Source organism: Perca fluviatilis, chromosome 5, assembly GCF_010015445.1.
Source record: "Perca fluviatilis chromosome 5, GENO_Pfluv_1.0, whole genome shotgun sequence".
Lineage (NCBI taxonomy): Eukaryota > Metazoa > Chordata > Actinopteri > Perciformes > Percidae > Perca > Perca fluviatilis.
The window spans coordinates 13,077,817-13,100,749 of record NC_053116.1 but is presented as its reverse complement, the minus strand read 5'-3'; the positions used below and the strand labels follow the sequence as shown (position 1 = coordinate 13,100,749).

Below are 22,933 nucleotides of genomic sequence, written 5' to 3'. Positions count from 1 at the left end.
ATGTTGTTGAATGCTTAACAAGAGGTGCACGTGGTGTGCAGTCCCTGGGGCATTCTCAATCTGCAAATGAGAAGGTTGTTGGAGGAGTGTCTGTCTGTGAAACATGCTCAATACCACCACCCACTTCTCAAAGGGCATTTCCTAAGTGACAAAGATACTCCCATTACCCGTGGAGAGGGCTAAGACCTATGAGATTGTCTGAGGGATGTAAGGGCTGGATCTGCCACAACATGTATTAACTGTGAGTAACACAAGCATGTTTCTGAAGTACAAAAAAGGTGCATCTGGGTCTGCACAAAGGAACAACTAGTTTACTAACAATAGCATTATTGGTAAAGAGGGTAAAATTGGGTCAGGAGGCAGAGTATAATAAGCCCCAGTTATATTGTCATCTGGTGGAGTCAGTTCCTGCAGACTTGCTAATAACAGGAGTCTGACTCATTCTGTGTTTTTAGCTTGCTGGGTTTCCACTGGGCTTGCTTTTATTTCTGTTCACCTGTGAGAGAAAAGAAAGGACTTCCCTGCTTGGCGGCTGGTGATGCAATCTGATATGAGTGGGGGCTATGAGATCACAGAATAGCCTCTCTGGTGAAGAGGTGAAGCTATTACTGCATCATTGAGTGCAGGTCATTTGCCACAGCCACCTGGCCCTCTGATCGCTGCTTGGAAAGGGCTGTAGTTGCTGGCCTTGTGTCTTCCCCTCTGGTATCCTTTGTGCCTCTGCAAACAGGTCCATCTTAACAAGCAACTTGGTCCCATAGATTTTCAAATTAAAATGTTTCTTAAACAAGTGAGAAAATACTTGTTTGTACATTTGTGTGTGTGTGTTTTTTTTTTTTTTTTTTTTAGAAAAGCTTAAAGTAGATTCTTCAAATAAAATTTTGATATTTGATATTAATATATTAGGTTCATGGTCAGTGTCTTAATCCCCTGAAATGGATTTTGTTTTTTTTAGCCAAGTGCCAAATAGTTTTTCAGTCCAGCTGACACTGTGCTGTGAAGAGTCATCACTTTTCTTCAGCAATGTTCTACATGTTGCTCTTCTTTCAAGCGTACAGTAGCCTGTACAGTTATGCACACTGTAGACCACAGAGGGAAAAGAGAATGTGTGAGATGTGATTGTTGTTGTATACACTTATCCTCCATAGCATGTTAACATCATGTCATGCCAAATGGGGCAATACTGTATCTCATCAAAGTTTCAGTGCTGTTTGGAGAGCCTGAGAAGGAAGGTTTGTAATGGAGAGACATTGAGGAGGGATCTCGACAGCATGTTGGTGAAGAAGGCCTGCTTGCTTGCCAGCTCACACACACAGATGGACGGTGTGTCAAGGGAATCTCACACACACTGATCAGAGGCTCCCTTCCCGTCCCGCAGTGGGAGGAAATGGGACTGAACGAGAGGAGGAAGAGCGGGAGAAGGAGTTAATCACCGCACTAATGCTGCACTTCATCATCGTTTCCTGAGCCCGCCTGCTCACCCTCACTGCTTGTACTTAACTGTCTACACAGCGCCCCCTGCTCCTAGCTCTAGCTATGGCACTGTTGACTAGCCTACAATGAGTTTATCACTCAGTTAGACTAACTGGAATTCAAGTAGCATAACATGTTTATGGAGGGGATGCACAGAGCACCATATGAAAGTTGTTGATCCTTGAAGGTGATTCAAGTGGCCGGCGATAGAGAGGAATTTGACTGACCTTGGCTGTCGTGCATCAGATATGTTTGGGGGCAAAGTGCTTTTTGTGCCTTTTCATGCATGCCTATTTGACACTGGTCCTTTGAGGAGGACTATTTATTTTTGCAAAGGCCCACATGTGGTGTGCTGACCCTGTGCTATGTTTGCACACAGCTTGCGTGACGTGTGTGTGTGTGTGTGTGTGTGTGTGTGTGTGTGTGTGTGTGTGAGTGTATATTGTTTACATGTGTACTTAGTTTTTAGTGCATGTGTGCATAAGTGCATGTAGGATGCATGCCGTGCACAAAGATGGATCTGAGGCGGGTGGTGAAGGTGAGTGAGTTTAAGAAGGCTCCTCCCTCGGGCTCTTGTTCCACAGACAGTTACAAACAGGATCTTAGGAAGTGCTGTGCTGTGCTGCCGTGCATGGCCAACCGTCAGCCTGGCCTCAAAAATATGAGTCCATGTGCGACGCGCATAACTCACAGCCTTGCTGCCACACCCGCCCCACTGCCCTGGCAGGCACTCCCTCCCTCAGACCATAACAGCTACCACAGTCTCTTAAACCCATTTTAGTCTCAGGGATTAAATACTGTGAGGTGCCATTCATGCCCAGGCTAGTGTACAAACCCTGTCTCTGTCTCTGACAAATGCACCTGCTCACACATAGTATACCCCTGGTGAGATCTTTGTGCAATGCATGCAGAGCTAAAGCCAGCTTTATGGATTTTATGTTGCATTCGAATAACTGAAATGTTTGCCGGTACCTTCACAATTTGTGAAAAATAGCTATATTCGAAAATGAACTGACGTGCACTTTACACTAGGTTGTTGGCACACTCATAACCTCTATTGCTTTTAGGTATTCTGATGATGTCTTACATAGACTCTGTTGAAAATGGTTTCCCTGTTGTTTTCTTGTTTTCCATGCACAGCATGTTAGCTGGTGCGAATTCAGGGCACCGGGTATGTACAAAAGGGTAACAGTCTGCTTTTCTAATTACACATCAAGTACCCTACAAGCTAGAAAGGAACAAAGGGTGTCTTCTACGATGGGACCATACAGTGTCAGGCGTTAGCACGGCTGCAGCGGGGTGTGGTGTGTTGTGGTGTGGTCTATGTGTGTGTGACTGTGAGTGATAGACTGACAGCCACATGACAGGACTGAGCTGTGATCACAGCTCTGTTGAGGAGACACCGATGGCAGTGCTTGGCTGGATGCCCATCAGTTTGTCTATCTGTCTGCCTTTCTGGTCATACTGTTTGTACACATACACATAGACACACTCAAACATACCTGGTTTAATGGGTGCCTGTCTGTCATACACATATGCCGGCACGCACACAGTCAACAAACTGGTGTTGGAGACGCAACGGTGCAGTGATTCCAGCTTTGGTTCCACATCACCTCCTACTAATGGTGGTAATTAATTGATGAATGAGGTCAAATCGGAGATATCCATGCACGTCTCAATTCGGATGCAACCTCGTCTCATCCCTGTGCTCACCTCTCTGCCACCCCCCAAGTTGTTTTCTTAATGCGCAGTGCACCTCATTCCCTCTGTGCTCATCTGCATAAGACCTTGGGATGAATGTTAACGATGTTTAATTAGACAAGACGTGGGATGGATGAGTGGGTGGAGGCAGTGAGGCCAGGGTGGTGCTGCCCCCCGCTGGGGGGAGAGAACACATAAAACACACACGTAGGAACCTGCAAGCATTCATCCACATGCACACACACCCACACACCCACATACACACACTTGATGAACAATTAAATGACCATTAAAAGGCCAAAAGCTACAGCTGAACATGACCTTACATGTGATTGGTGTGTTTTGACTTAATACCATGAGCTCCCCATTCCATATTTCACCAACATCAAGGGCATTGTTAATGCAATATAAATGAAACATTTTTAAATGCAATACATTTTTGGGATATTATGTAGTTGTTACTTACTGCCCTTGATTGTAAATCTAATTAACCAAACATTTATTTCTCACAAGCTTTCTGTCTGGAATGAACAATTGTATCGTGAAATTAATTGGCCCAAAATGAGAACTTTAAACATTTCATGAAATTAAATTCATTCTCCTGGCTCAAGCCCTTGATTATATATAGAGTCTGTGGATTGTTGTGCTACCACTACTTGAATATTGGTTAATGAGATTAAATACAGTGATCCCATTCAACAGTTACAATTTCTCATGATTACTTTTTGGTCTTGTCAAACTCCACCTTATTACATTTCCTGGTCCAAATTGGTTGACTTAACATTCTGACTGGGATCAATGCTATGTGAGTGCACTGCGATCTGTGCCTGAGGCCAGCATGCTGGCTTTACACGCTTATCTAAGACATTGAGACAACTTTCTCGTCCCAGCTTGCTCTGTATAAACATTTCCACTATACTGATCTGTGAAAGAACATCAGGCGGCAGCTTACTGTAGGGTAATCCAGTAAATGATTGGCGTGTCGTTTTCGACAGTGCAGCCATTGCAGAGATAAGGGGATGCAGATGTTTCTCGCTAGCTGTTCCCAGATGAGGTGTCATTATCGAGGCTTGGTCTCAGACCTGCTGTTTTCAGCCCATCTCCTCAAATGGGTGACTGACTGTGGACCGGATGCAAAGACACACTCAAATGTGCACTTTCTGTCTATTGCTCGCTGCTGTCTCCTCCAGGCACGGGCTTATCTTGTGGTCATGGCCAGACAGAGACACCTGCGAATGCTGTGGATTAGCAGGCAGCCTGGGGTAAGGCGTTTAATACAGTGCCCCAAGGATCCTGGGCTGATGGCAGGCTGAGTTGTGAGGCTGAGGCAAGCTCTACGGAGGCATCTCAGGGCCTAGATTGAGATCAATGACTTCTCAAAGCTGCCATATACAACATTCAATGAAAGAGTCATTTGAGAGATGCGGGTAAACAGGCTTTGATTACAATAGAGAAAAAGCGTAGTGTGTTTGTTCTCTTGAAAGTCTTGCTGAAACAACAACAAAGCTGCTTGTTCTCCTTTTTGTTGGAGATGCCATGTTGAATCTCCACTCTTAATTAATTTGGCGAGCACAGAGAGGGAGCGTTTGTCACCCCTGCTCTCGCCTGTTAGTGCTATTTGTCTCCGGGTGACCTTTGATTTCACACTGCATTGGTTTTCTCCCGTTATGGACAAGAGGCGGTTTTTGCTGACAACAGAGGAAACCTTATCTTTTAAATAAGTAATTCCTCAACTGCTCAGTGAGTTCACCAGCAGCAAAATATTGGGATTGCTGAAGAGGCAGGCACAGAGGCACACTGGGGAAAAGATCTCCTCTCTCTATATGCTACACCACCTTCGCCTGACTCTCATTAAAAATTCCACAACGCACTGTTAGAACAAGGCTTTCTCGCAATAGTATATTCTACACTACAATGCTGCTTTTGTTTGTCAACATGGTAAAATTAAAATGTTGTTCCTTTCATTTTTTGCCTTAATGTACAGGGAGGGCTTTAAAACTGGATTCAGATTACATGCAGTGTTTGACTGTGTCAGTTCTTTGCAAGCCCTGTGGTTAAGAGGTCTCTATGTGAGTCTATATGGACAGCTCTTGGTTTGGCATCCGTTCTGTGTGTGACTTAGGAGGCACAGAGGGGGCAGGTTTATCGTTGTATTGTAGAGGGGTTTAGGCAGTGACACAATAGCACCAGCCAGGCCTCCTTGGCACCGGCTGTGGCCCAGAGCTTTAGGTTTTTGGGAAGGGAGCATTGATTGGGGTGATGGCTGGAGTGAGTGAGAGGTGGGACGGATGAGGGAATTGCAAGGGGATGGATGTGTTGGCACCTGACTCTGTGGGTTCTGGCTGGATGCTGGAGCAGTCTCCAGTAACACTGATGCATGGCCATGAATTATATTATGCCTTGGCAGCTGCTTACTCCCAGATTCATCTTAGCAGTCATTGGGTTATTTATTTGTTTCCACAATTTGTCCAAAGACTTCCCATCTAAAAAAAAAAAAAAAAAAAAAAAAAGAATAAAAAATGAGACGGATTTAAAGTATTTTACCGAATGGGTATTTGTGCAGGTAAAAGCATTATGACTACATTCTGATGGAGTGCTTCGTTTCAGCCCAAATGTCATCGGGTGAAAAAAATGATGGTGTGGTAAAGTACAAGACAGTTTCCTCTGAACACCTCTTGAACACCTGCCTGGAAACCTGCCGGGATAACACCTCATTCAATGGCTGCCTGCGAGCAGTAGCAGCTCAGGCTTTTGGAGATAGAAGTGATGCCTTGGGCCCTTTGTTCAACTCTGACATGGCTGTTCGGACACCTTTGTTCTGGAAGGAAAGGCCCATTCACAGCGTGCCCGGGGAACAAATTGAATCTGGTTGACAATTAATAGCCGTGCGGCATGTTTAATTAAGAGCATGTAGCCAGCGAGCGACGTGTGGGAGATAAACAGAGGAGAGCTGCACAGAGCCAGACTGGGCTCACAAAGGAGCAGGCCATTGGAGCGTCTGGCTGATCGATTTCCCTACCGTCTGCAGAGAGCAGGCTTCACAAAGAGCAGCCTGCGCCTCCCCTCTCAACGGGCCAAACTTTTAGAGGGGAGAGATGCAAGACTGATAATGCACACAAGGCAGATGAGAGTATGCAGATAGAGGCAGAAAAGTTGAGGAAAAGTGAGCTCAGTTGAAAAAGAAAAAGTGAAAGCTATACGGCTGCACAGATGCACTTTAGTATTTGGTAGCTTGGTGTGTACTTTGGTGAAAATGACCTTGAGCATGATGATTACTGGTGTTGAGCAGTCATTGACTGTAGCTCATGTGGATGGTTAGTGTTACATAGATGTCTGGTGTTGGGGTTTGCTGTTCGGAGACAAAACATGCATGCCGGCAAGCTGGTTTGGCTTCAGGCATCTGTGACCTTCACAGTCCCACATTCCCGTTATTGTAACATGAACACAAAGCGGCAGACAGCCAAGAGAGAGAGAGAGAGACGGAGAGAGACAGAAAAACAGAGAGACAGAGAGACAGAGAAAGGGAGAGCACTTGACAGCTTGTCTGATAGGCCAAACAATACCAGCCATGGCCAGGCGATGCTCTGGACACACGCACGCACGCACACACACCACACACACACACACACACACATGCACTCACACCCACTTCAATTAAAGCGGTCCCTCCTCCAGAACTAACAATCACATCAGTCAGCGAGATGGCGGGAGCTGAGGGGGGATAAAATGAGAGCAGTTCATGTGAGGATTTGACTGATACTCGTGTGTGGTATGTGTGCCTGCATATACAGTCAGGGCTGGTATGTGTTTGGTATGCCTGGACGTGTGTGTGCTGACAGGCGTACAAAGAGATGACAGGAACAGAAAAGGGAGTTGCAGGAATGTAACTTGTTCATGTAAGAATTAAAAGGATGTGTGTGTGCCGTACACACTTTACAGGAAGTAGCAATAGAGGATAAAGGCATGAGTCTGACAGACAAAGGGGGATCCTTTCATGCTGACAAGTAGTTGGGGGGGAAAAAAGAGTTTCTGCCGGCTAATTGGCCTGAGCTTGAGATCTGGCCATCCCTTTGGTGAATTTTCAGACTTGTCTTGTCTTCATGTCTTTTCTCTCTGTCTATCAGCAGAGTGTGTCGAACGCTGTGAATGGACAGGACGATGTGGGCTCAATATTTCATCCTGTTTCTCTTTCCGACATATACTGTAGTCGATTAAAGACATAACATTTTGCCCTTTAACACATCATCTGCCTCTTCTTCAGTCTGTTTGTTTGCCACTTTCTCTTCTCCTCCTCCTCCTCCTCCTCCTCCTCCTTTCTCTCCTTCGCCTCTTCTCTTCCTGCCTCTGACATGGTGAGCCGGCTTCGTTTTGTGTGTCACAATTTGTTCTCCTGTCAGAACATTCAGCATTTTTGTATTTTTTAGGAGCTCTTTCACTATAGCTGCATATTGAGAACAGGCTGAACCAAACACTATGAACTTTACATAACCAAACAGCACAGCATGCTACTTATGCAAGCACGCGCGCACACACACTTTTTTGCACTACTTGCTCATCGGTACACGTGCATGACTCCGTGGTCAAAGATAGCTGCAATTTTGAAGGAAGACCTGTAGGTGGTTCTGGGGTGTGTCTCGGATTGAAAGTTAGAAATTGGTTTCATGCAAGGGTGCCCCAGTCATTTGGCTGCACTGAATAGGGGAATTCAAAGGATAATGCAGGCATTAATTGATTCTGGAGCCTGAAATAAATAGGCTTTCAGGCTCACATGAGACAGAACTCTGCTCATTTGTGCCTTTCGAGGAAGACGGGGGAGTCTCTCCTCCTCTCCTCTCCCCTTCCCTCTTTGGATAGGTCCAGCAGATCCTTAAAATGAAAGTTGACATCAGTTGATTGATATGAAGTGAATGGTGACCTTCTAGTTCCGCTGTCACTTCATTTATTCATGATACCATCGCTCCTTGACTTTTGGGGAAATTTGGTCGAGCTTTGAAGATATAGTGCTTAGATTCTTACAATGTCTCCACAGAGAGAAATCACACCTCAATTATATTTAGATGACATTTAATGCCCTCTCGGTGGATTTTGACTGCAATATCTTTCTCGCACAAAGCACAAGAAAGCAACAAATGTAGCATTTATGTCTGCACTCTATATCAAATTGTGAAATTACTTTCAGAGTCAAACAGACCTAGCGGCTGTTGGGCGTACAATATGAAATGGCACTTTCAATATCCGCTGTCTACCAAAACAAGAGCATCTGTCAAACAGAAGACGTACAGTAAAGAATTAGAGAGAGGAGACACATAAAAAACCACCTCCTCTAGTAAGTTTGACTGCTCCTGCAGGTTTTTTCCCCCTCTTTTGGTGGACAGAAGTTGGGTTTGGGGAGGAGGGGGGGGGGGAGAGTTCAGCAACAGAGTGGGGTAACAGCCTGGAGTCTCTGCAGTGGGGCTGGGGTAAGGTCAGCATCACGTAGGCTCCGCCACTCCGTTCTCCTTGGTTGGGCTGTCAGCAGGGGGGGAACAGACATCCTGCTGCATAGATGATGAAGAGGACGTGCAGCGTGGACGCCAGAGGTCAGACAGCCACGGGGCGCCAGGAAGTGAACCTGGCCGCTTCCCTGCCGCGTACCACAATGCGTCCGCGTGCGCACACATACACATTTTCTGCCCTGTTTACTAATGTAGTGCTCCGTGTTTCCGCTGAGCCTCCAATACGTCTTAAAGTCTTGCCAGAAGTTAGAGCCTGAGGGAAAGAGGGAAGAGAGATGTGCAAAAGAATCATTACACAAGACACATCTCTCAAGGGTACAGCAGTAGGCGGTCCCATATGGGCTTTAGATCAGCAGGCACACACACATCCATAGCAACAACCACAGGGTCACAATGCTGCCTAATTATGGCTGACAAAGATGGATGTATTTCATCTCAGTCAAAGGTCTGTCCAATTCTCATTCAGTGTGTCCCTAACAGACCACATAATCCTTCTCGTGATTCCTCCAGGTTTTCCGTGTGCTCGGTTGTACACTAATCTCTCCGCGTTCCTCCTTCTCTCATCTTTTCTGTCTTTGCTGCTGCTTCTCTGCTGCCTCTCCTGTTCTGTCCTAGCATAGACACAAGGGTACTACCATAGATATGCATAGAAATACAGGACATGCACACACACAGTTGGGTTTGTTACAGTGTGGGAGGCAGTGGCTGACCATTGTAGTCCTTCAAGGCCAAATAATTACATCCTCTCAACGAACATCCGAGACAGCAGCCATGGCACCAAAGCCCGAACAATCCTGCTTCATGCCAGCTCCCTCTTCCTGGTCTCTCTCTATCTCTCTCTCTCTCTCTCTCCCTCTCTTTCTCTCTCTCTCTCTCTCTCTCTCTTTCTGTCTGTCCTGTTGCGCAGCTTCTTATTCCGAGGCAGAGGAGGTGGGAAGTATTCTGCCCCCCTAACACAGCAGAACAAAATAATATTGATGAGAAATGATTTTGTACGTACCTATATTTGGTGCAAGATAGTAAAATCGTATAAATACCTTCTTTCAAAAATAAAGACATTTATCACAAATAATGTACAGTTTATTACCAGAATGAGTTTCAGTCACTATGACATCTTTATCAGACTCATTAGTGGGGGCCTGTCTGTAGCTGCCCCAACAGAGCAGTGGGAATAAAAACTGTAAAGGAAGAGGGAATCTAATATCTTTCGTGCGATTATGAAATTAATTACATTTTAATTATGTTTATTTAGTAAATGATGTCTTTTGTGAAATCCCGTTGCAATGTAGTAATATTAATAGAAATATATTTATTTTTCTCTCAACGTCTCCCACTGTCCCTCAAAGAACGTGACTTCTCCTTTAGTTAGTGGTTAACTCCGTTAATTGATGAAGCTACTCTAGCTAATCCTAATTAAGTAACGTTTTTTTCTCCTGCTGTAGTGCTGCTGTCTAATTGGAGCATGTAGTATTGTGCCTGGTCCTGTATTTAATTGTTTCTGCAAATGACTTTTTCTTAAAGCTGACAAACTTTAAGAATCGTAGAATAGGCCTACTTGACAAGCCGGGTGCTTAATTGGTTGCTGAACACTTGTTCTGTCTTGACAATACACAGATGTGTGACACATGTTGAGCCACACAAACCCACTGGAATAGCTGCAATGCACCTTGGCATACTGTAGATTCTACACATCTCCGAAACTCTCTGGGACGAATGAAACACTATTCTTCCAAAAACATATTCCCTAATTTGGTGTTTTGGAGCTTGTCAGGGAGAGTGTTGTCTAAAATATCCCATAGGTGTTCAGTTGGGGTAATATCTGGTGATAATGAAAGCTGCAACATATTTTTTTTAAATTAATTTTAAACTCATCAAACCAGACACCATGCCCTGTAAGGAAACATTTGCAGTTTCTTATTTCTTATTTATTCTGGTTTTACCTTTGATATGTCACCCCTTCTGTAGAAACCCAGGTGACTAATGTATGTGTGTGGGCAAGAACTTGCACAAGATCTCTGTTGTATGCACACCAATATTGTTTTTTCATATTCCATTAATGCATTAAGTTAGTGGGTATGGCCTAAGACCCCTCCTCCACCACTGTTCTTCCTTATTGCTAAGTCCTCTGTCCGTATGTAAGTATAGAGTGTATAGAAGTGATACAGTAAACAAAAAGGAGAGTGCTGGCGGAGCAGCTGCTGTGGGATACATTGATTGTGGGAGCAGGGAGGCGTGCAGCGTTGAGAAGTGTGAGGAGGCTCCCCAAGAGAATGCCTCCTTTTTCACAACAGTCTTATGACCAGCATGCCAAGCAGAAATGTGAAAGGGAGGCATTGACCAACTACTGGAAAACATCTAAGCTATCCAGGATCAATGTTAAATTGATCCAAGAACTATGTATAATGTAGGGCAGTGGATGGCTTGCCTCACTCTTCTCACCTCCTGTATGGCAACAGAGAGCCGAACCACAGGAGCTGAGCGAACTAGATGGAGAACAGAACACATTTTCTTCATGTGTGTTTTAAACATACGTATACTAAATCCTAAATGTGCTGGGTGATGCATGAACATCAATATACATTTTCGTGAGGATGTCGTTTAGAAATGATGATGCAATTCTTTTTTATTTACTTTTTTTATCAATAAGTTGCAAAAACACCGGGTGGTTTGTGGTTGTGGGCAAGGTAGAGTGGAGCAACAGAGTGGACACAGTGTGACTTCCACCCCTCCCTTTCGGCATGGGCCATCCCTAGTAAGCCCCATGCAGGTCCTAATGAGCAGCATGCTGGAGAGGGCATCGTTTGAATCCAGCACAGGGACTCGTAGAACAGCCTCACTCCTCTTCAGCAGATGCCAAGTGCAGCTGTCAACAGCTCCATACTCTATTGTTGCTTACTTTCACTTTCTCAACTCTCTCACTCTCCTATGTCTCTGTTTCTGTCTCAACCGTCTCACTTTCTCTCTTCGCCACTGTCCTGACCATTCTCCTTGATAGCAAATCCACTGCATCCTATTATGAGCCATGGTCAGACAATCTTAAGGGCTAGCTAGAGGTTACAGCTTACTAAAATAGATTCACTCTACCTCACTGCCTTTTCCTAGCTTAAAAGAGTAATATGGCCATATGAGATTACATAGATACAGTGTGTGATACATTATTGCGAGTGCATTAAGAATTCATGAAGTGTAAACAAAAGAAAGCCCAAAATGATTCAGCAAAGGCGCTTTTGCTTGCAGAATTGAACCGAAGCGCTCCTTTTTTAATCACCACACCTTCACGCTCCTCCTGTTTTAAATGCATTTATCATTGTCATGGGAAAAAAACTTTAAACTTTGTTCCTCCTCGCTCCTTTTTGATTATCCTCTCCCTTTTCAGTAACTCTCTCACCCTCCTCCTCCATCCCTTCTTTAGTGCCAGTCTCTTTCTTTTCTGTGTCTAATTGCATTTGAATTTTTTTCTGGTGTAATCTTGTGATAGCCCCCCCACCCCCCAGTCCATTTGTGCCCTGCCCTGGGCAGGTTGGTTTCCTGGGCTGCCCTGGAGGAAATATCAGATGACCTGGTACTCCACAGCAAAACCCAGGTCATCAGGGAGGGCTCCTCTCACCGTATCCATCCCTCTGCCCCCTCTCATCCACTTCCTGCTTTCAAGTGCAGTGCAAGGTCAATGCTTTGAGGATGCGTTCCCCAGACTTCACCACAAGGCAGGCTGGAGGCGCTGTACTCTTCTTCTTTCCTCCCAGACTTGCTCCTTCTATTCTTTTGCATCTTCCTGCTCTCTCATATTCATTTCATTAGCTCAAGCTTTTACCTCAATCAATACTGTTGCTAAAGTTAGTGTTTCTAATATAGCTATTCATTAAGTGCCTTTTCATTAGTGTCACTCGAGCAACAGTATAACTGGAATAATACTGTAATGGACAAACATATGCTGTAATTGTTGAATCCTTCTTTTGGGTGATGAAGATTTAAATGGTTAGTCTCACAAAGAATGACTCATTACTTAATGTTTTTACATAATGTTTCTAGTAAAACTAAGATTAAATTCTCAGACAATGATGTAACTGTTGGTATTTTAATGTAGGGGCGGCACAGAAGGGAATGTGCTTCAGGGTTTTCTCCTCCCAGCCCTGTATCGTTCCCACCTTTCATTTTCTGTCAGCTGAAATGCACCGTGGATGCAGAAGGAGAGGAGAGACGTTATGGATGGTGTTTAGAGACAGGTGCCTGATGTGTCCTGAGATAATGCCAAAAGACTCCTATCTCTCCTTCTAATGGAACAGCGACAGTTGTTTCAAGTGATCAGGTCTGTCAGCCAAATGCTGGAGCGTTGGTCCTCTCAACGCCTCTCTTTTCTCCCATAAATCAAAGTTGCTAGTGGGAGAGAGAATCACAGGGAACAGCAAAACAATCTAGCCTCAGGTCATCCCGGGACAGTGAATCTACCGTAGAATATCTCCATCAAACACGCTTTATGTTTGACTTACTTCTGTGCAGCAAGAAAGGGTCAGGGTCTACTAAAAATCTTATCAAGTCTACAAACAGTCGCTCCGCAAATTGTCACGACAACTAACTTTGAGACAATCAATATGGGACAGGTCAAATAGTGTTTATTTTCTGAGAGTTTACTGCTTCTGCTTCCACACACCCCTTCCTGGATGCAAAGAAGAGAAATGGGATGAATATGTTAGTGTCATCTCCAATTTCAAATAGGTAGAAATTTCAAAAGCTGATTCTCTCTGGAGAAAATGTTGTACCTCAAGAGTGGAAATATCATCTGAAAGGCGAGACAGTAAAAGCCAGTCATCTCCAAATGAAAATTTTCTCATGGCGGCTTTCCTTTTCACCTCAGCGCTTATGGGAAAGGAAAGAAAAGAAATGAGAGTGAGTGAGTGTCAGATTGGAAAAGGTGTGTGGGGCATATGAGAGGAGAGAACTAGAGGGGAGACACACTGATGAGAACAGCAGTGACACCTCCTGAAGAGCATGTTAATAACGTGCCAGGCCCAGGCAGGTAACCAGTAATCAGGCCCTCTGATTGTAACACGGAAGACAGAAACACACACACACACAAACACTCTTGGCTCTCCATCTCCATCAGCCCGGAAACCGCTAGACTGCTCCGTCATGTTCTGGGGCGGCCCCCTGTGCTAACAGTGTGTCGCAGCTTTTACAGAGACAAAAGAAACAAATGAGATGGCTGGGTTACAACAAACAGCTCCGGGTTGTTCTTTCCCCTGGAAAATGAAAGGCCTCTTTTTTGCAACCACCGTGTCAATTAGAGGAGGACTTGCTCATACTCACTCTCTGGTTCACTGGTAGCTTGCGCTGATTCTTATTTATTTAGATCTGGCTTGGAAGGGAGTTTGCCTCAATTTAAGCAGAATACAGCTCCTACTGCTACAGCATATTTCAACAGCACCTGGGGATAAAATCCCAGCTAAGATCATGTCAGAGGGAGGCTGAGGCATAAAGGACGGAAGTACAAACAGCCTTCCACGAGAAGGATTCTGACCTAGGAGGTAGAGTGAGTTAGAATCTGTGTGTACAGAGGGCCTCTTCTGAATATATCCCCAGTGAAGGAGAGCAGGCCGGAGGCACTGAGGTCAGCAGATAGAGTCCAGAGCCCATTGACAGCTGCTGGTTTGACTTTGATGCACCATCAGTGTTCAGCACACCGCTTGCCTGCTTCCCCTTCCACTCCTCTTGCACTAACCCGCAAGCGTGTTTGTTCAACCTGAACGCCAGTAGCCTCTCATTATGCCGCCCATGCAAACTTTGTCTCTTTGCAGCTGTTTAATGGCTGCACGTCTGTTTTTGTTTGTTTCCTCGCCATAAGATTATTGCACCTTTATGGTTGGTCGGGGGGTTGGAATAATCCCTGGCATCTGTTCAGAGAGGGAGGGGTGCGCAAAGAGCCAGAGGTAGAGGCTCACTTCTACTTTTTTAAATACGACACCATGCGGCCCCCTATTTCATCCTCTGCCACTGAGACCGGGGCCGTGGCTGGTTTTTAAAGACAAGAGTGATGGAAGGGACTATGTGCTAACAGGCACAGAGGTCGCTGAAGGAGCTTCCTGCTGCCGTTTATCCCTCCCAAAATGAGCACAGAATAGCAGGGATTAATCTAGTCACTGCCGTATTAGTCTCATTTACTTACAAATGTATGCAGAGATGTAACTTTATTGTGACCCTAGTAGTGAAGCCTTATTTTGTCTTTCCCTGTGAACAGTGTAATTGTTGTTGGCACAGCTAACATTACACTTTCTCTACAGAAGAAGTTTTTTTTGTTCATTCCATCAAGAAGGTTGCGGAATGTGGCTATTGTTATACTTTTCATTGCTTTATTGTTTTTTTTTTGTGTCATACAGCAGAAGTTATAAAGGAGAGGAGCAGCCTAGAGCTCCTCTTGACAGCCTCATCCCCTTCCTATCTTTTTTTCAATTCAAGACTCCATCTTGTCATGGCTTTACTGCCTCCGGTCATTATGGCAGGAGAACAGGAAGTTAATCAACGCAGCATTATCTCCCAGCCTGCACCTGGAGGCAAGGGTGCCAGTCATGCTACCACCCTCTCTCTGTTGGGACCCTCGCCAGCCTGGGAACCCCTCACACTGCAGCGCCCTGCAGCATCCCCATGGGCCAGTTTGCTGTGTCTCTGTGCCAGGTCACACTTATGACACAGCCTTGATGAGCCAATGGGAGCCTCCTTGCAGTGGTGCATCGTTGATGGTGTGTGTGCATGTGAAAAGAAAAGAAGGAAGCAAAAACCACTGGCTCGGTTTTTGTGATCGCTTTGTGCTGCCACATATGTCTCGTATTATTCCAAATCCTTCTGTAGAGAAAGCTGGTGTATTTGGAGACATTATTGCCCCATGTGCACAGGCAAAGTAACAACATAAAGCCCCGGACGAGGCTTTTATCAAACTCAATCGCAGACCAAACAAGACAATATTTGAACAACATATTCACACTTAAAGGATTGTTGACACTGCAACATGAGGAGAGATGCAAATCCTTAAAAAACTGAAAAATATATTTTTGTGGAATATGGCAGCAGGTCTATCCTTGTGTCTCGCTCTCTCTAACAGTCTGAGAAGCTGACAAATGTTCTTGCTGAAGGGGTGAATTGCTGGCTGTCGCTGGTAATCATTAGGTTGTCTACCAGCATCCAAAGTGCTTTTATTTCTGCCCATTAGTTTGGTGAGAAAATGGCCGGGTATGGTCGAGCATGTTCGCCCTTACCCTCAGACTGATGCAGTAGGCAGGGCAAGCATGGGAAACTGAAAGTGTTTGAAGTATCTCTATTTATACCGGTGGCAGTTTGGGCTTTTTTTCTTTTCTTTTTACTTCAGTGTCTATAGCGTCTCTTTGTACACAACTGACTCCAAAGGTTCTAAACCCTTTTCTTAAGTAGCAGTATACACACATGTCAATATTGTGAGACTAGCGTGTAATTATTATTCAAAGGTTAAAGAGTGGATTGATCCATAGAGGAGTGTCAAGGGCAGATCAAAGGGATTTGGGGGAGGATCGGACCAAAAATGTTAAAAGCTGCTCACTGTCAAACACAGAGACATCAATCTTTCTGAGAGCACCTTGATGTCCTCAGAGGAGAACCTGATCAAAGCTTTGGTAACAAAGATGGTCTCAGAAGATGATCTGACCTCAGCTGCATTCCACTTCTGTCTTTCACTTTACTTTTACCAGTCTCCATTTACCTGCCTGAGCTCCCCGGCGCTGCCCCTGTTTCCGTCTTTGCCGTGTTTGTGCTGCTGGTTAGACTGTCTGAATATCAATGAAGCAGTCTCACCGATGTATTACAAACACAAGAGAACAGTGATTAAAGATGACATATCTAAGCCTCACTCCCTTCCTCTCTTCTCTTTTTCACAGGAGATCGCAGCTTACTTGATAACATTTGAAAAGCATGAAGAATGGCTAACGACATCCCCTAAAACAAGGTAAGACAATTATACTTCTGCCCTCTTTTAAAACATTAGTTAAGATTCATAGCCCTAAAAGTATTACATTCAGGGAGCCAACATTTCCATTTTTAGTTTTACATATTTTCTTCTTCAAGACCATTTTCCTTATGCACAGCTTGCAACCTCCTTCAAGTTCAGTGCAGGATGTTTAATATTACAGGCTGCTGATGGCTGTTTAGAAAAGTTTACAGTTTGCAGTTAAATGATAGAATATTAATATTGACTAATAATTGCCTTTTGGCGAGCCAATTAACATAACATGCACTGGTGCAGCATCTGTTTTGAATGGTATGTTAATGTGTTCCTATAATAATAATAATAATAATAATAATAATAATAATAATGCTGTTGAAGCTGGAGGTGTTTGTCTGGGTCAGACTTTACACCCACATGTGGAACTAAATGCCAAGAGCTACTGTAATATTTGAAACAGAATAGGGGTGCCAGCATTGCAATTCATTTATTTTTGTAAATGTAAGCAGGTACAAATATTTGGTCAATGTGCAAATGAAGAACACATTCTCCTTGGCTTTTTTTAGTCTGTAAATTAATGAGTTTTATGGCAGCATTGACTGTGATGTAATTGTATCATCTACGAAGGATAATCATTAATAATGTATGTGGCTTTGTAATAGAATTTTTCTACATTTGACAGTAGTGGACACCTCTTTGTTTGAGTAGCTTTCCATAATCTCTTCATCATGGACAGCTGTGGAATTGACACCCTTGGCCTCTTTTTTACTGTTCGACTGTCAGACCACACAATCACTTCTCTGCTACAGCAAAGTGAACACAATGTCCCCTTTACTAAAGTTTACATTTTCATGCATTTGGAATCAGCTCAATATGTTAAATCGTTCTTTCTCTTTTTCTGCAAGCTGGACTGGCTGTGCTTGCATTATTAGCAGTCCTCATCCGTGTGTAAATGGACCCTGGGCTCACTGACATAGAACCCACTCCTCTCGTCCCTCTCCCCACCCCTCTTCTCTTCAGCTGCCTCGGAGGGACATTGATAATAGTTTTGCATAAAGACACTGCCAATTAGAATATGTTCTATGGTGTAATTATAGAGCGTGGGCCAAAAGAGCACTGAGCTCACCTGTTTTTTTTTTTATTATCAAGAATGTCCTCTACTCTCCAACTAACCAAAAATGAAACCAAATATTAGGCGTATTTGATGTGGCCTGCATAGTTGGTAGTAGACTCACCTTTAGTAATCTCTCCAGAACATGCAGGTGCTGTAATCTTGCTGTAGTAGTATGGTAAATGACATCGAGGAACAAATATAAAAGGTTTAGGATTTAAAAAAAGAGACTGTGAAGGGTGCTAGAGCATTATAAATGTCAGAGCACTCACATCCTTCAGCACAAGGCAGCCTAAAAATGACACTTGAGTGAGATGTGAGGGACTTTTGATCCAGTGACTTTCTAGTCAAATGGTCCTCAGGATGCTCATGGCCACAGTCACCACTTGCTGACTGTTACGTAGTGGTCTTAGCTGCCTGTGTGCTCAGGGATTTCAACCCCATGTCATGTCTCAGTGCAGGTGCTGATATCTCAGCAAATGTGTCACCAGAAAGAAGCCCCCAGTGTGTACCTGAGATCACGTGACAGCACAAAATCACATTCCATGTGTGCGTTTACTGTGTGTGTGTGTGTGTGTGTGCGCGTGTGTCTGTGTGTGCGCACGTGTGTGCGTGTTCTAGACAAGAGAGGTGGGGAGAGCGGTTTTGAAGTGTTTGTGTTTTCCCAGATGTCAGTGAAAGGGTACAATGTAGTGATGGATGTTGGGGCCAGGAGAGGTTGAGGGGGGGGAAAGGGTGCAGCATGTGATTGATGGGAGATGATTGATGGCTGGCCTCTATATGAAAAGCTTTCTGCACAAGGTGATGGGTTAAAAGTTCAAACTCGGGACACCTGTGGTTAAGTGCTGCCTTATCAATTGTCATCACACAGCTTCGGGTGCATGTGGGTGGGGCTCTGTGCATCTGATTGTGGATGTGCCATCTGCATGTCTGTTGTGTGTGGGTTGACCCCTGTGGGGAATAGGCTAAGTAGGCTAATTCTGCCCCTGCCAGCGCCTCTAGACAGGGTCAGTGGGGCATGATGGGAGGCAGAGATAAGCAGCAGGGTCATACAAGGCGACGCACTGCACTGCATGGATGCACCGCATGCATGTAACAACTCTGACACATGCAGGTCGTAAACACGGTAGTGGGCCACAGCCAGAGCTCAAGGAGCTGACGCTAGCTGTTTGACCAATGTGACACGCGATGCAGGACATGCACTGAATTGAAATGCCATCCTGTCAACACAAGGAAGATGAGATGAAGTGGACCAATTACTTGCATGCACAATTGTATTTTACTAGGCTAATGCACATCAGCCAGGCTCATACAGTAGCAGTGCAGCCAGTGCTGTCTTTTATTTGGGTCTGTTTCTGTTTTGTTTTTCATTTTAAAATCTGTAACGTGCCAGGGGAGAGTGGTGGAATGCTGAGTGATTGATGTGCCTAGCTCTAGTAATACACATTCCCTTTAAGATAGGAAGTGCAACAGTGCTTAAAATCAATACCAGTGTTCTCCCGCTGACTGCTTGAACAGCACTACAGCTAATTCAGGCCGCACCTGTCAGAGCTGGGGAAATCTTTTCCTTCTCGGGCCTTACACTTTAATTTACACCCACAGCCTCGCTGGCTTCCATTTCCATTAAAGGGAGAGCCTGGCATTATGGCTTTAATGAAGGCCACAGCCAGGTTGTGATTTAAGATGGCCGTTACCCCGCACCTTCACTCCACAGGAGGGAACACACTTAAAGGGACAATTAGGATTTTCCTCTCCTACATCCTTCCAGATAGCCATACTCATTCTTTCCATTTGCCTTTTTAAAGCTGTGTCCATGATGCTTCAGCTGATGGGATCTGAAGGTGCCTGTGGGAGGAGAGTGAAAACAGAGGGAAGGCACAGACACACCGTGGTTTCAAATCTAGACAATAATATTTGATTTGACCTCATCATGGGCGTTACATGGTGCTCCTGTTGAGAGCAGGCATTTGTTGTCCATCATAAATGACACAAATGTCTCCTTGAGGGGCTTTTTCAGGGGTGTTTTTATGCTGACAGATGGAGAAACTATTGAGTAGAGGATGTCACAAATTGGTCAGCCCAAAGAGGTAATGGACACCTGTGTGTCGTATAGAGATAGCTTGTTATCCTGAGCATCCCATAAATGGAACACGGTTTCATGAGTGTAACAGTCGCACATTAGTGTTTCTTTTCTCTACTGTTTGTTTTATACGGCTGGTTAACAGTAACCCATCTCAAAACACAACAGAGAGAGTGCTTCTACGCCTGTCATCCAGATCGCTCTGTATTTGTGTTACTCCTGTCTTGCATAAAATACAAAAACATAGGGTAGACTTGTTACAGCTGTTGGAGTGTTGAATTGGTGGGCTATCAGCCATTTGCTTTGACTTCTACGCAAGTTTGGAACATAGAAATGTATACATGTGCTTACTTGACTACACAACACGCACACGCACACACACACACACACACACACACACACACACACACACACACACACACACATTGTATATTGAAACTATCAAACAATAAGCACCAGTCCTTGGAGGGCCCTGCAATGACACTGAACCTAGCCGCCCCTACGTCCCAGCGCAATAGCCCTCTCTCCTCCCACATCCACATCCACATCCACAGCAACAGCAGCAGCAGCAGCAGCACTCCAAAATGAAACCGAGTCCCTTTAGACAGTTTCCAAAGACAATGCTTTTATTAAAACCTACAGCAGTGGTGCCACCCCAGAGGCGCGGGCACACCAACAACAGAGTAGAGCAGAACTGAGAGGCAGCCTGAAATCTACTAATGACTGTTTGTTTGCTATTGTGTGTGGTGTTTGCTATTGTGTAAGTAGCCTGTGAATTTGTGTAGATATGTGTGTGTATGTGTGACTGTGTGTGTGTGTGTGTGTGTGTGTGTGTGTGTGTGAAATAGATAGAGGGGATTGTGTTTCTGCACGTGTATACATACGTAAATGTACTCTTCGTATGCGTGACTACACATTTGAAAGACGCATTGTGGATGAACATATGCAGGCATCTATGAATGTATTGAGAGGGCCTGTGTATGCATAATTAGCGGTGAAACTGTGTGGATGTGTTTTGAATTAGAAACAATGTGCCTGTGTATACTATGCTTGTGTCTTTTTTTATAAGAGAAGTAGTATATGGGTGAGTCTGCCACAGTGAATAAGACCTCCCTAGGCCTGATGTGTAGGATGTGCCCGAGAAGGGCGTCTGATAGTGTTTGGTCCTAATGCTTTGTGGCACTCGTTGGCTGGCAGAGTTTCAGAGGAGAGTGGAAAAGGACAGGAACAGCAGGAGTGAGAGAGAGAGAGAGAGAGAGAGAGAGAGAGAGAGAGAGAGAGAGAGAAGGAAAAGTCGGAGAGGGGGGAAGGCACAAAGAAAGAGGCACATAAACAGAGACAAAGGCATAAAAGATAAAGAGGCGTTAGATAAGATTGCATTGAAACAAAGACAGTAGGACACATGGCACTGAATCAAGCCAGAGTTATGAAAAAGCCAACATGTCAAGTAAATGTGAAGAGACTGTTTGTTGAGGTGAACTAGTGTGCTCTCCTTCATTTCTTTCCTCTGCCTGTCCTTCTCTTCTTTTGTTTTTTCCCAACTCATCATGAGTAAAAGTTTAGTTTGTTGCATAGCGACACTTCTCCCCTGGCTGCCCCATTCTGTCGGGTGCTGGAGGACACTGTGCTGCGCTGCTTCCACCCAGTCAACAGCCCTGACAAGGACAGCTATGCCCACCTGGGGCCTTGCGGGCTGGGTGAAATAAAGCCCACCAGGGAAAGCAGAGAGGACATGAGTGAGGTGAACCCAGAGAGCATGAGGTAAGAGTGAATGAAAGCGATAAAATGAAAAATAGCCATCGAAGGAAGAGTGAATATGATGGAGCGAGAGCAGTTTGGAAAATGGAAACATGTCGATAACAGAAGAGAACGGAAGAGATGGAGATGGGAGGTATAGTGATGGATGGGGTGAAGAGAAGAAGAAGTGAGGGGTGAGAGGATTTACGCAAACCGACGAAAGAGCGGGAGAAAGATGGAATAGATGGGGATTGAGCTGACATTGGGCGAGGGAGAGAAAAACGAGAAAAATAGAGTGGGTAAACAGCAGATAGAGATGGAGCGAGGTGAGCAATGGATTCAACTGACAGATAGAGAAAAGTCCTGTGGTTTTGGGGCATGGGAGGGAGAATGCAAACGGTCAATAGATTACAGCTAGTGCTGGGCCGAGTGCCTGGGCCTCAGACTCCTAGCCAACTTAATAGTGCCTCTTGTTTGTCTGTCCTCTAAAGTAATGCCCAAGCCGAGCCCATGGAAGCAGCCTGAGCCTGAGGCTAGTGGAAATGGACAGGGGACTAGATATATGTTAGTTCTCATCCCAGCTGCTGTATATTACCCTGGCCAGCTTGCCCACTGGAGACTATTCAATAGAACATAGAACATCATCTAGCTTTATCGCCTTTATTCCCTCTATACTCACCAGGGCTGCTTCTGAAGGCCAGGAAGGGCAGGATCAGCTCTAAGAATGAATCCTTTTTATTACGTGTCCATTTTTGTATGGTAATAGACAATGAAGTGTAAGGTATGTTTTTACCTGTGTTGACTGTGTAGCTTTTTAAAAAAAGGGGGCACAGAAGTAAAGGATACTCAGTTCTGGGATGCTAAGGTTATACAAGCTACTGAGTATTGCGCAGCACACATAACAGAAGCAGCATGAAACACAAGCAGGCCTGGCCTCACTCAGTATGCCAATATGGAGGAGGAGGTGGTGGGGAGTAAGGAGTGCAGCCAGTGGCTGGCCACAGGAGAGAGGGGATAAATAAATAGAGGAGGAAGTTGATGTCAAGCAGGTGTTCAAGGAGAAAGTGTCAGCCAAGCGGGCCGAGATGGGGAGAAGTGCTGCCTCTGCAGCCTGATAATAAAGACTTAATTCAATTAGCGCTTCTGCACCGGTGAGCAGCGTGCAGGGCTGGCTGTCATGGAGCGGGCCATAGACACAGCAGAGCACACCCTCAGCCACCTAGACACATAGACGACCAGCCCTGCACCGACCCAGCACTTCACTTTGCTCTCTCTTTCTCTGGCTCTCTCCCTTTCGTGCACGCACGCACGTACGCACGCACGCGCGCGCACACACACTCACACACACACACACACACTTAACATATGTTTCACAC

General features: G+C 44.9%; 1 protein-coding gene across 1 annotated transcript in view; it reads left to right on the top strand.

Annotated features, from left to right (window-relative positions):
* The window catches only part of camta1a (calmodulin binding transcription activator 1a), a 296,881-nt gene that overhangs the window by 120,589 nt on the left and 153,359 nt on the right, over positions 1-22,933 (top strand). The window contains exon 4 of the mRNA XM_039799528.1: positions 16,565-16,632. Within this exon, the coding sequence (XP_039655462.1) occupies positions 16,565-16,632 (68 nt within the window). The remainder of the gene's footprint in view (positions 1-16,564; positions 16,633-22,933) is intronic.